Source organism: Corythoichthys intestinalis, chromosome 18 (assembly GCF_030265065.1).
Source record: "Corythoichthys intestinalis isolate RoL2023-P3 chromosome 18, ASM3026506v1, whole genome shotgun sequence".
Lineage (NCBI taxonomy): Eukaryota > Metazoa > Chordata > Actinopteri > Syngnathiformes > Syngnathidae > Corythoichthys > Corythoichthys intestinalis.
The window spans coordinates 19,604,928-19,619,559 of NC_080412.1; the positions used below are offsets into that span (position 1 = coordinate 19,604,928).

At 38.3% G+C, this 14,632-nt stretch overlaps 1 protein-coding gene across 8 annotated transcripts in view; it reads right to left on the bottom strand.

Annotated features, from left to right (window-relative positions):
* The window catches only part of ncam1a (neural cell adhesion molecule 1a), a 399,099-nt gene that overhangs the window by 54,568 nt on the left and 329,899 nt on the right, over window positions 1-14,632 (bottom strand). For all 8 annotated transcript variants that reach the window (XM_057820264.1, XM_057820265.1, XM_057820266.1 and 5 more), the window contains 2 exons: window positions 13,115-13,282; window positions 4,575-4,700 (listed from right to left, as the gene is read on the bottom strand). In XM_057820264.1, the coding sequence (XP_057676247.1) occupies window positions 4,575-4,700; window positions 13,115-13,282 (294 nt within the window). The remainder of the gene's footprint in view (window positions 1-4,574; window positions 4,701-13,114; window positions 13,283-14,632) is intronic.

Here is a 14,632-nt window from a genome sequence, read left to right on the forward strand (position 1 = left end):
AAAGCTTTGAATCAAATTTTGTTGCATTGAGTATTTGTTTAATTAGTAGAGTTGTAATGGTTCGTTTTGAAAGTGGTTTCATTTAGTTTTATTGATTTGGTTGAATACACTGCCCTCTAGTGGCAACAGTACCACCAGTAACAGTCATTGGTACCACCGCAACGCTCTCTAATGTCCATAAGTTCTCTATTACAATCAACAATTTACCGATCTCTCCTTCGTCTCAGGTTAAGAGTCTGGGTGTCATCCTCGACAGCACACTTTCCTACCGGTCACATATCAACAGCATCACCAAATCGGCCTATTTCCGCTTTCGCAACATTTCTCGCCTCCTCCCTTCTCTCACCCGCCATACCGCTTCCACCCTGATCTGTAATCTAATAACCTCCCGGCTCGGTTATTGCAACTCACTGCTCTTCGGTCTCCCTAACAAGTCCCTCCAGAAACTGCAGCTCCTCCAGAACTCAGCAGCACGCCTCATCACACGAACCCCCACAACACACCACATTACCCCCATCCTCCGTCAACTTCACTGGCTTCCCGTCAAACAAAGAATCAATTACAAAATCCTCATCATCACCTTCAAAATACTCCATGCCCTGGCCCCTCCCTACCTTTGCGATCTTCTCCGTCTAAACTATCCAACCCGCTTACTTCACTCTACCACTATTCCTCCCCTCTCCGTCCCCCGTGTCCGCCTCTCCATCTTTGGTTCCAGAGCTTTTAGTCATTGCGCCCCCCAGCTCTGGAACTCCCTACCCCCTGATCTCCGCAGCATATCTACTCTATCACTTTTCAAACCTAGACTGAAAACACACCTGTTCACTCTTTCTTACCCACCATAACCCCTAGCTGTCCTATTTTTACTTCTTTTTATTGTGCTTTTATCGTACTGTGATTCCATGTCTCTTGTGAAGCGTCTTTGTGTGTTTGAAAAGCGCTCTAGAAATATGTATTATTATTATTATTAACAGTGAATATGACTTAACTCATTTAACATGGCTGAATCCAGCTGCTCCCTGTTAAAACCAACACAAGTTCATTCGTAATTTAGTTTTTAGGTTTATTTAGCCGTTTCTTTGGGAATATGTGTTTTAACGATTTTTTAGAAAATTGCCAAAGAAACGATAACACTTTATAGCATTTAAGCGAGCAGCAAAGATCAGGGATTTAAATTTATTTTTAAATGAAAGTGCAAATCTACATAGTTTGAAGAGACATTCGGGAATTTTATTTTGTAGTCCATTTAATGCTCTTTTGAAAGTGCAAACTTAGCAAGCCTTTGTTTTACATCTCCTAAAATGTATTCTGCAGCGCATTAAATCCTAATTCGATTGCTCGATTATTTGCACTAACGAGTTGATAGATTAACTGACTACTAAAATAATCGATAGGTGCAGCCCTAGTCTCAAGAATAACCACATGACTCCATTATACCAATCAGACTCAAGCTTGCCGCTCTATGATCTCGGCGGCCTGTTCAATCATGTGGCGTCTTTAAAGCGCTGTAAAAAATTAAGTATTTCACATAGAGCGCTGCCGTCAACATGACTCGAAAGCGCAGATTTAACACCTCGCCCAGTTATTATTTGGCACTGATTGACTACGGAAAACCAGAGATATGATCCTTTTAGTTCCATAATAGGAAATATGTTTTCCCCACTAGAGGGCACTCATGCGCTTTGGACAAATGATGCTTCATTTCTGTATTATTTTGCAATACACAACATTGGACTGTCTTCATTGTTGCCTGTCACTACATCGCTATTATTATTGTTACCAGTCATGTTTGTGTTCCAATGTAATGTATGCATTACTCACTTATGTTAGTCCTGTGTTAAGTGATATGGGATAGAGAGAGAAATGCAATTTTGTTTTCTTCGAATGATCAGTGCATATGAAGAAGATGACAATAAAGCCGACTTTGACTTTTTGTTTTTCTTTGGCTTAATGGGGTTATGTAGTAGGTTAAAGTCTTCTTCAAAACATAATAATAACCATTCATACAGATATTCCTTATGCCCTTCGATCGGCTGGGAACCGATTCAGGGTGTACCATGCCTACTGCCCATAGCTATCTGGGATTGGCTCCAGCACCCCCGCAACCCTCGTAAGCTGCTCGGAAAATGAATGAATGAAAAATATAGAAAATACCAATCGGCAAAATCTTCACTTGAATCCATCTTTAATGATGAAACAGTTTTAAGACGTTCACATGTCGAAAGTAGACAGAAGGGAAATTATGGAATAATGGGAGCAATTTTAGCAGCTTTAACGGTTGATTCACAACATTAAATTAATTGAATGTAGTAAAGTTGCTGATATAGAATGGGGACTTGAGTACTTTATTAACTGTCTTGAACTGTTTAATTGATACTGAAATAGTAGTTTGGTTTAGCCTGAGAGGATTTTTGAACAATTTTGGAACTAATGTACGAAAAATTAAAAGCTGGGGGTGCATCAATAATAAATTTATAATTGAATCATAGCCTCTGAATTGTAATCGTATCGTTAGGTGCCCCAAGATTCCCACCTCTACTGAAAAAACATTTTTTAAAAAATGAAAAATAATGGAATAAAAATAAACATCGTAAGCAGTTACTCACAATGTTACTCATTACTTGGGTATTCTTTTCATCAAATACTTTTTACTTGTAATGGAGAACATTTTTGGATGACTACTTTTACTTGAGTAATATTATTTTGAAGTAACGCTACTCTTACTTGAGTAACGTTTTTGGCTACTCTACCCACCTCTGTGTCCGTACACCTGCGGACACATGTTTCATTTCCTGTTTTGTGCGTGCTAAATGGCAGGACTTGGCCGCAGGTTGACAGACCAGAAAATAGACCTCGTCCGTATTTTTGGTTTGACGGACTGGAGAGGACGGACTCAAGCAGATCCGGATTGGAGCTGAACGAATGATGCGGACCACTTCGTATTTATTAAAATAAAAACCTATTTGTTACTGCGTCTGGAATGAAGCGACGCTGAGCGGACACGGACTATATGGAATTTGTATGTTAGGTAGGGCGACCAGCAGTTGGAAAAGAGATCTGGAAAAGTACATAAAGTGCAGCATTGGGATGTAATTTGTTAGTACTTGTCAATACCAATTACAGTGATCCCTCGTTTTTCGCAGTTAATCGGGACCAGAACCCGCCGTGATAAGTGAAAAACCGACAATGTTCAATGCATTCATTCAGATCTACCATCAGAAACAGATACATGGTAAATGGTGTTATGGTGTTATACTTATATAGTGCTTTTCCACCTTTCAAGGCGCTCAAAGCGCTTTACACTATCTCGCCATCTACCTACTGGTGACGCAGCACAAGGAGCAATGTGGGGTTCAGTGTCTTAGACTTAGACGAGTTCCTCAGGGCGGAGACTTGAACCCACAACCTCTGGGTTGGGGGACAACTACTCTACCACTGAGCCACGCCACCCCAACATACATACATATAAGACATGTTTCCCCAAAGTATAATTAAATTTTTTTTTTTTTGTATACATACATTTTAATACATGTTTTTTAAGCACTTTAATGTAATAATTATGACAAGTTTTAAACATGTTACTGTCCCAAAGAATTATTTTTAAACAAGAAAAAAAGTAGACATCCAATCCATTTAACAAGAGCAAAAAAAAATGCTTGTCTTTATTAGATGCTTCATTGAGTGTCCACTCAAATCCACTCCAGCTGCTCACTTACAATGAATTGCCACAGCAACTGTTTAACAAGTTAAACGATGATTGATGCATGAGGCGCTTTGAAGGTCGTCTCTGGCAAGACCAAAGCTTAACCGTCTGTCAATCATTGTTTAGTTTTATACGCAACTCCAGTTAACTCTCTGATGAACAAAGAAAAAGGAGAGGGAGGGATGGTGGGAGCGAGCGTGAGAATGTGCTATCGGCTCTGGACATCTCATATGTACAGTACTGTGCAAAGGTTTTAGGCAGGACACCTGCCTAAAACCTTTGCACAGTACTGTATATATACATTTTTTTTAATTGACAAAAAAATTGCGATGGACTGAGGGCACGAAGTTTGAAACGTGAAGTAGCAAGGGATCACAGTATGTCATTTTAGTGGCGTAACGGTACTGACACCAGTATCGGTGCAACCCGAACAATACAATACATAACTAAATATATTTTATTCTGTTACAATTGGCTTACAAGGAAAAAAAATATTAAGGCAGTAAAACTATTGTCCTGGATAAGATATTTACCCACAGCACCACCTTATCATATAATTGATCGGAAATGTAGTCTAAGGCTCAGAATAACTAAATGGCAATGACTTAGCCTTTGTGCGATATGTTGTGATTCTTCCATACCTTACTCACTTTTATTTTTGATGTCAGGCTGGTTAAAAACTTTATTCAATTGCAGAAAATCTTTGAAGCGTTTTGTTTTGTCAAAGATTTGTAAAAGCTTTCAATCACCGCAAAGGCGTCACCAACAAACCAAACCTTGGGAAAAATTATGGCTTCTAAAAGGAACGGAGGACTTGTTTCGAGACGAGGCGACATTTCGAGGGTGAAAGTTATGAAGGATGGGTACGTACGGATCGGTCCAGTCATGAACTTAACAGCTGTGCTGCTCTCGCTTTCGCCTTTTCCATTGATGGCTGACATCTTGATCTCGTATGTGGTGTCGGGGGTCAGGCCAGCGATGTTAATCCTGGTCATATCTGTTGGAGGAAAAAAAATGCTGTTATTCTAAATATCTTGTGCATGCTACAAAAATCACGTTTTAAGGTGGTTAAAAATGGACTGTAAATGTCCATACATTACAATAATTGTTAACCCTTTTCATGACAGTAATGGAATTCATTGGCTGCTAGGGGTGGGAACCTCTGGGTACCTCACGATACGATTTGAGACACAAGGCTCACGACAACAATCTCAAAATATGGCGATACAACAATTTTCGATACATGGGTCAAGAAAACGCTCTAGGAAAATCTACAAAACTAATCAACAGAAAAACAAGCTGTTTTCATCCTTCTGCTGTGAATTTATCACTAGTAGACATACAATCCATTTGAACTGGCATGAATGCGGCGAATGAACATTTGTTCATTCCGCAGCAGAACGACGAGCCGTAGCCTGCTCGCCGCCAGGGGCTGGCCGATCGGTGAAGACATGAGTCGGGGTAGTTTTGCGTTATTTTTCCTTTTCGAAAGGCAAAGAAAAGACTTGGAAAAACCACTCGGTTATGGTTAGCTTGTCGCCTAGCTCTCACGCCTCCTGTTTTGTTTCGGCTCTTTCCTCCGTCTCCGAAGCCGGAGCAAGGAAATGACAAAGGCCGGACTAACTCCTGTGGCATAAAATACCAGTCGGGAGGTTTAAGAAGTCAGCAGTTTTGACCATTATGCAGTAATTTAGTGCTGTCGTACTGAATAAATACATTTTTAATATTTTATATTCCATTTAGCACGAGACTGTTATTTATCATGACCATACAATTTATTTAGCAATTGGGGAAAAAAATAATTAGATATAAATAATATCCTGTACAAATATTGGAATAGAGAGATAAAAACAATGATGACATTTTGCTGCTCTCTGTCACATTTTCCCCATTCCATTCTGAATCTTCCGCATTGGGCTGATATCTAAATCAGCTGAAATCGTGACTCTGCCGACGTCATTGCCCAGATGGAGGTGCTAGCGCGCTATAAAGACAGGCGGGGCTAAACGGCAGATTAAAAGAGTCATTTCTGGTCATCTGCGCTTTGCCAAAATTAAGTATAGAGTAAAATTGTCTCAAACTATGATTTTAATTCACATAATAATGCTATTAAGATTTTTTTTATCGTGTTACACGCACTTTAAATGGATTGTACGTCAATGGCCGACAGTGGCAGTCAATACCAGGCAATGAGTTAATTTGGGGGCAAATCATGTCACTTCCTGTTGATTTTGGGCGACCTAAAAGGAATATACTCAAAAATGCCCCCATATGAATAGGAAATGACTCAAAATAAACATCATTAACCTGTAAATGCCCTAAAATGAAGAGAAAGTGCCCATTAAACGAGTGCTCGACGTCCAATCCAGTCAAAATGAATTGGTTGTCTCTGCAAGATCTCGTAAAGCAAAATTTTGGAGGCAACCATTTGGTTCCTTTTTTTTTTTTTTTTTAACAGTTACACCTTTTTAAAACTATATAGAGTTTCTTGGTGGGAGCATTTCAATAATCTTTTGGGATTTAAAGTAATGGGACATATCACCTTTTCAATCCAGAATATTGTCACACCCCTACTGGGAAAAACACGGTCATGACTGAGAGTAGCCAAAGTGCCTACCACATGAATTTAAAGCTTGTTTAATTTGAAGCTGTTTGTTTGCCTGGAGGAACGCGCTCTTACACTTATATGGTCAAATATCCATTATTTACACAAACACAGTTAGCATCAATCTGCTTCTGGGTTGCAGTTAAGAGAGCGTTTCATGTAATATTCAATTAAGTTGGCCTTGAGGCAAAAATAAATAAATATGACTCATTCACACAAATAAACAGTATGTACAAATCTGAGGCTACGCAATATGAGAGCTTTCTAAAAGAAACCCATTGGCACCCATTGAGTGATAGACGTCCAATCCATTTGAACTGGAAGGACGGCAGTCATGTACACGTGATGAATTTATTCAAATTCACAGAAGAAGTATGAAAAAAGCCACATGATTGGATGCCAAACATCGGCAATGACACTGAAAGAGTTCAACAATATATTAAAACTAAGGATTGACATCTTTAAAATCAGAGGTGGGTAGTAACGCGTTACATTTACTCCATTACATTACAAATTTACTTCTAAGAGTAGTTTTACAAAGTCATACTTTTTAGTTTTACTTGAGTAGATTTGTGAAGACGAAACACTACTCTTACTCCGCTACTTTGGGCCTCTTTAACCTACATATGAGATGTTCCTTGTTTCTTTTTTTCTTCCAGAGACGCCAACAGTGGCTCAACCAGTTTCACCTATGAGATGTCGCAACAATAATCACGTAACTCCAATACAACAATGTTGCTTGCAATGAAGCTTGCCAATCTATGATCAAGGCAGCCTGTTCAATCATGTGGCGTCTTTAAAGCACAGTGAAAAAAAAGAATTTGACATAGCCATCAACATGACTTGAAAGCGCCGATTTTAATCTATCCCTTTTTTATTTGTCACCGATTGACAGTGTTGGGAATAACGCCGTTATAAATAAGGCCGTTACATAACGGCGTTATTTTTTCAGTTACGGGGTAATCTAACAAATTATTTTTTTCCGCCATTACAACGCCGTTACCGCTACTGACGGTCAAAAGCGGTACGTTACTTACTTTGAATACATTGAAGAAACTACCAGGCGTAGCGAGTCTACTCTGCTCTGTTTATTTGTCATCCAAGACTTGGGGTGCGTTCAGGTTCATGGCAATGTAAATAGTAAACACACATACCCTACCTTTGCATGAACGATGGAGTTGCCGTTTGATACGGTCATAATGTGCAGGTCCTGCACCCATCCACAGCAAAACTGTTCGTAGCTTTGTAGTGATTTTTTAATTTCGGAATCGCTAATGAGTTTAGTAAACATGCACCAAACAATAAATACAGCAGAATGTCCATTTCGTGTAATTGTGGAAGCCCGTCTACATTTTTACTCCATTTGTCTTCGGCTTGCTCGTAAGGGTCAACATTGTTCACATTCTTAAGTTTGATCACATATCTGTTCTTCCCCTTAGTAATGAGTTTTTATCGAACTGGCAAGTTAAAGTTTAATGTCCCGCGAGCCAGACCTGCTTCCAATATAACTGCATTGTTGTCAAATCTCACGTGATTCCCCCATTCTGTGATGTAAACCCTCGAGCCTAATAGCACACATACTTCAGAGCCGGTGTTTTCACACACAAACCGGAACAGCGCGTGCGGCAAACACACACGCAAAACATATGCAGAGGGATATGATGGCAGAGCATTCAGAGGAAAATTTGTCCTTTACGAGGTGGAGATATAAACACTAGTTCAAGTTGGTCGAAATTAAAGGAAAGAACGTGCATGTAAAGTGTAATTTATGTCCCGGTGCAAAGCTTTTGTCGACATCTGTAGTAAGCAATTCAAATCTGTTTATTTTTGTTGCACTTCAAGTGTAGGATAAATCTGTTGCTGGTGAGGTGCAATAAATATTACAAGGTTCTATAACACAATTACCTGTCTGTTCTTCTCTATTCAACTGACTCGAATACTGCTCAAAAAATTTCAAATTCTTTGACATACAACAACTTCTTTTTAAAGTAACGGAAATAGTTACTTTCCCTGGTAACTAGTTACTTTTACTATGGAGTAATTCAGTTACTAACTCAGTTACTTTTCGGAAGAAGTAGTGAGTAACTATAACTAATTACTTTTTTAAAGTAGCGTGCCCAACACTGCGGATTGACCATGGAAAACCGGAGATATGATCTTTCTAGTTTCATAATAGGAAATATGTTTTCTCCACTACAGGGCACTCATGCTCTTTGGACAAAAAAGGCTTAATTTCTGTAGTTTTTCTTCACTCACTGGAATGTTTTTTTTTTTTTTTTGTTTTGTTTGTTTTTTTCACATTTCTTTGGCTTAATGTGGTTATGTTATATGCTATAGTGCAGTATAATAATAGTAGTTTATATAGATATATAGATAACTTGAGAAAAAAATACCATTGTTTAAAAAAAAAAAAAAAATTCAAACATCTCATGCAGTTACTCACAATGTTACTTATTAAGTATTCTCTTTAATACTTTTTTACTTGTACTTAAGTACATTTTTTGATGACTACTTTTACTTGTACTTGACTATTATTAAAGTAATGCTACTATTGAGTAAAATATTTGGCCACTCTACCCACCTCTGTTTAAAACTGAGTCTAAGTACAGTGGCTTATTAGACTCCGAACGTGTTGTTTTACATGTTGCAGTACTTTCCTTAAACATGTGATGGCAGTCCTGCTTTGTATTAATGGGTGGCATTATTCAAGCACTAACTGTGCAACATAGTGCATGCAGCCTAATAAAATGTGGATATTGTCACTTAGAGGTGTACTCGCTTTCTTGACAGCGGCTGAGGAATGAATGGCTGAAGTATAAATTCTGATACAAGCTGTGCAAATGCAGCGAACTGTCATTTCTTTAGTGACAAGATTGAGGAAGTTTTTGGACAATGCTACTAGAAAATTACAACTGCTGAAGCAAAGATCAACTCTCTACTTTTTTAGTATATAGCAGCATATATAGAGTGACAAGTGAGGCGTGTATTTTCATGAAAAGCAATATTCAGCGATGTGATGACAAATCAAGAAAATCCAGGACTTGTCTTTTGAATGTTTTCATTTTATGTCTGTTTTTGGTCAGTCACTTATTCGCCCGCAGTCGGTTTTATGATGTCATTACTGTTAAGCACCAACTGGGGCTTTATTGATTTAATTAAAGGGGACTGTTGGGTATTTTTTACCATACTGAGGAGGATTTTTGTTATTCCTGATTTTACAATGGGTGTACACAGCAAAATCCAAAGTGAATTCCTCAGAGCGCTTGTTGATTTTATATTTTGCTTAGTGCATTGGTTTACATGACAGGTGGCTCTTGGGCCGTGATATGACAGCAGCCAGCGAGCAAAGCCGCTGACAGATACGCCCCATGCGGCAAACAGGACAGAAACATCCAGATACGGCAGTGCCACTGCGTCTCGGCGGGACTGGGCTATTATCTGGGGCCCGAGCAGACTGTCAACTCAGCCTAGCTCTCGGCCAGACGTCGGTCGCATGCGGCACTGTCATGTTTGGATTAGCTCCTGGTGATAGCTCGAGAGTTATCTGCCCCTCCTTCTGTCACGTCAAAAAAACTACAAAAACTTGACAGAGGGAAGTGTATGGTATTGGCAGTTTAGCTTCCATTAGGTTATGAATGACAAAAGCAGAGAAAATCCTGTCTGATTTGTGATGACTAAAATAACTTACTGCATTTAAATTCTACTACTGCCGAATCAACAACTGAGACGGGGCAGTTTCAGTTCCAGATCCCAAATCTGTGAAAGACAGATCGTTGTATTCATGTATGCACATCTTCTCTGCATTGCGGAACTGTACTCATAACTGAGCGGCTCTGGAACTTGTCCCATAAAATTGACAGGTTTTAACTGTAATGTATTTCAGAAAAACACAAAAAACAGAACTCGGAAAACCCGAAAAATTCTAATCTGGGCACCAAAGTGTGAATCTTCTCAGCAACCCAAATGTTGCATATACAGGGCTCCCGACAGAAGTTTTCCTCTAATTTTCACAGTTCAACTGATAAATACTTTCATAATACATGAGTAAAACTACAAACTTAAAAATTCTATATTCTATTCTCCATCAGTTTTAATATCAACAAGTATACCGCTTACAAATTAGGTCAACATGGGAATTTTTTTAAGCAGACCTAGCTGTAACATGGATTCAGAGTGTCCCATTCATGATAAAAAAAAAAAAAATATATATATATATATATATATATAGATAGATAGATAGATAGATAGATAGATAGATAGATAGATAGATAGATAGATAGATAGATAGATAGATAGATAGATAGATATTTATATATGAAAAAGAAGTTTAAAAAAGCAGAATCCAAAGATAGTCATGGGTTTAAGTCAGGGGTCGTGAACCTTTTTGACCGAGAGAACCAAATATATATAAATGTGTGTATATGGCGGAAAACACTCAGGTGACTTGAAGTCCCGCTCTGAGACCCCCATTTTGGCCAAATTTCAAAAGTGTCCTATATACATGTGTGATACGTCATTGGAAAGCTCAAAATCTCAATTTTCTGGGAGAAGAAAAATTTTGAACAGGAGGACATTTTAAAAACACAACAATAATAATAAAAAAATTTAGACAGCAAAACCCTAATTGGAGGTGATAGCACGCGAGAGCATAAATAAGGATGCCATGATTTTAACGAGATATTATCGCTTACTTACCTCTTTTTGATCCAAAAACTCCATGTAACATGTACATATCAGCGAGTGTCAAGACACAGCTGTGAATGGCCACAGCTGGATTTTTGGGGGATTTTACGGGTGAAATATGTTAATATAACAAGAGTCGCGATGCAGAAATCGCAAACATCAAGGAGAAATCGATTTTCATTTTCATATATTCACCCTTTTAAACGTTTTTTTTTTCTGTCTTTTTTTTCTTTGTTTGGATCGATTATTTATCATCTAAAATATTGGGGAAACTGTGACAGTAACGAAAAAAAATACAATTAAGTGATAGTTATGAGATAGATATCTGTGACTTTTTACAGACGCCAATTATATCATTGTGACGTAATTTGTTTAAAAATTTAAAATATGCGAGTGAATTATTTTTTAAACTAAATATCAGACATCAATTAATGATTCTAAGCTAAAAATGACAGACATTTCGGATAATAAATCCGATTACTTACATTCTTTTTATGGCTAGGTTGAAACAAAAGCGGTTGACGGTGACGTCTGTAAACAGCGGTGTGCCAATACATCGATTATTAGATTCGAGATTCGACACGTGACATTCGATTAAGATTCCTAAATGTTCAAAAACGATGATTTTCCCTAATAACTTAACGATAGCCGCTGCTAGCGGAACGAAATTCAAGACACGTCCGCCGCCCGGACACCTACAGGGATGCAGAAGATTAGGATGGCTGCAGCGGAAGTTACTGAGCGAGAGATCTACTCCTGTTCAAAAGACTCGAAAATTTATAGTGTATGGGACAGCCAAGGCGGTCTCGCTTTGAGTCCTCTTCTGTGTGCAAGTTATTTATAGAGCAAGAGAGGAAGAGAGATAGTTCGTTGCTCCTTGCCTTTCAGTTGTCCAGCAGTAGGTTCATGTGATAATTGAAAAATGTCCCTAGTGTGTTGCTAAGTCCCATGTGCATCTATAAGAGGTAAGTACACAAACCCTCTTGTACTGTTTAGCCATTATTGTTGTTGATTTTGAGAAGTTATTAATAAGCGCCGAGAGCTATGCTAAATAGCGAAATCGCTGTATTTCCATGTCCATTTGTGCGTTGTTTGCTGGTGTTCAAAAGTTACTCCAGATGCAGAACATGTAACACCAGGATTAGGTACAGCTGTAACACTACAAACATGTGAAATATTACAGAAATCTGTGAAAACAAAGTATATTGGTTAGAAGAAGTCTTATTTCGAAAGGCACTTTGTTTCCAGGAAATATGGAATTCATTCAACCAGTGTAAATTTTATTGTATTGTTGAGAGAGAAATAAGTACTGCCTTTGAAACAGCTAATGTTTTTGCACCTTCTTGTGAAAAAGAGTATCTTAATTTCAGCTTTGTGTTGTAAAGGCATGTTGAGAAATAAGCATTTCCTTAGAAATGGTTCATGTTTTTGTTAAATCTGTTTGGCGACATTAATAATTAATACTGTACGATGCATCGATAATCCTGATCATTGTCAATACTGTGATCACCGTTCAACGATCGACTCGTGGGGTGCCTTAGATGGCACACCACTAATATAAATATATATAGTATAGTCTATGTTCTTTTGCCAGCTTGTCTGAATCCGTTTAGTGAGCACTGTTTCTTCAATGAAGTCATTTGAATGCATCATACAGGAGATAGAGCGTGCTCTGCTTTTACAAGCAGTCGCAGAGTTGCGATTGAAACACATCTTGAGAAAATGTTTAACATAGTTACTTAGGATGTTACAATCGTTGCGCAGTTGGGCACTTGGAAAATATCAAATAGAAACAAATAGAAAAAAATAAATAAATGCAATCTTTCTGGTCTTGCATGTGCGAGTAGACGAAAAAAATATTCGCACTGGCTCTAATTGTAGTTGCAAAATGCCCCCATCTGGGGACAGTTTGGAGCCCTGACATAGCATTTTTTTGCCAATCGGGAAACTAAGCAATAAATTGTCTTTGCCCAAGGTAATACTCAACTTGACTCACATTTTTTAGACTGTTGTACACGCAACCACAAAGGGTCTTCCGTTAATTAAGTTACGAACGGCAGCGGTTGAAGAATTACTCAAGTAGTTTTAAATTTTGAAGTCATTTATGGATTTTATAGTCTCACCTTCTGTGGCGTCGTACTCCTTTCCAGTCCAGCCCTGGCCATCGGGACGCCATTGAACCCGATACTTGATGATGGGCACTCCTCCAAAAGAATCAGGTTCGTCAAATTCCACCACAGCCGAACTGGAGAAAGGCTCCGTCCGTCGGATCTCTGGTGGTGATGGCACCTCTGCAATACACAAAAACAGGTCAGAAAAGGAATTTCTCAACTTCTCAAGAATGTTTAAAGGGATTATTGTCAAACTTGCAGGGAATGTTGTATTATGAAATGTGATTAAATGATTACATTTTGTGCTCATGAGGTTGAATAGCTCAGAAAAAAAGTCTGGTGATAACTCGTACTTAAAGGAAGTTCCCACTCTACCAAATTTGATGATGCTTTGAATTTGATTGCTTAGGTGGAAGTCTACTTTCTCAGAGTGATCATCTCGTTAAATAGATATATGAGAGGAATGTGAGAGGAGTTTTCCCTAAAAACTTTAGAGTAGCCTATAAAGAGCATCATTCGCTACAGGATTGGTGAGCTGACCGATTATATTACCATGTTAATCTGACCTCAAGTGTTCGGTCAAGGTCTGCCTCGGCTTGCCCAGTGGCTGCTTGAGAAAACATTTTCAAGGTAGAGCGATCCAATCTTTTGTAGCAGACATCCCAGAGGGAATTCTGATTTCCATTGCAGTATCATGACAATGTGACATTTCATTTTATCCGACCTGTCCTTTAGAATGTTTCATTTTATAAGTAAAATCTAACCATTATTGAACTGAGGACCATCTATCCTTTCATATTTAAAACTACTTATCTTATGTTGAGCGTTAAGGCAGCAGGAGCCGATAAAATCCAGAAAACTGCCATATCGATGTAACAGAAGACTAGAATTTAGAGATGTCCGATCACGTTATTTTCAAAGTATCGGAATCGGCAAAAAAATATCGGACATGCCTTTTTTAAATATATATATATTTTAAATAAGTCGTTTTCTAATTGTATTTAACGTTACAGACATAATATGTTACACTCATCCAGAGTCTTTAGTTTAGGCTTAAGGTAGGGTTATCAAATTTATCCCGATAACGGTGGTAATTAATATTTTTAAAAATGTATCACGTTAAAATATTTAAAGCAATTAATGCATGCACTGCACAACCCACTCACGCATTGTCACGTTCAATCTGTAATGGCCCCGTTTTACCTATATAGAGAGCGACAAGTCAGCGTAAAATGAGTAGAGTGAATTTTGGCAGCCTTTGGAGCCTTTTTTTAATTGGCTAAAGCCTTACAATCCCTCTCCCTACGATTAGAAATACCGTGGGAAGCAATGTGGGGAAGAAAGTTAGTAATTGTTCTTTTTCTTAACACCCTATGTTATTTCCCAACGCAGAGAAGATATATCAATTGGTAGCACTACGCACAGTCATGGTTGCACTTCCCATCATGCATTTGGGCGGAAGTTAAATGGCTGCAGTATCATGTACTGAAAGCTCAACAAATACACTAGATGGCAGTATTTAGTCACAAT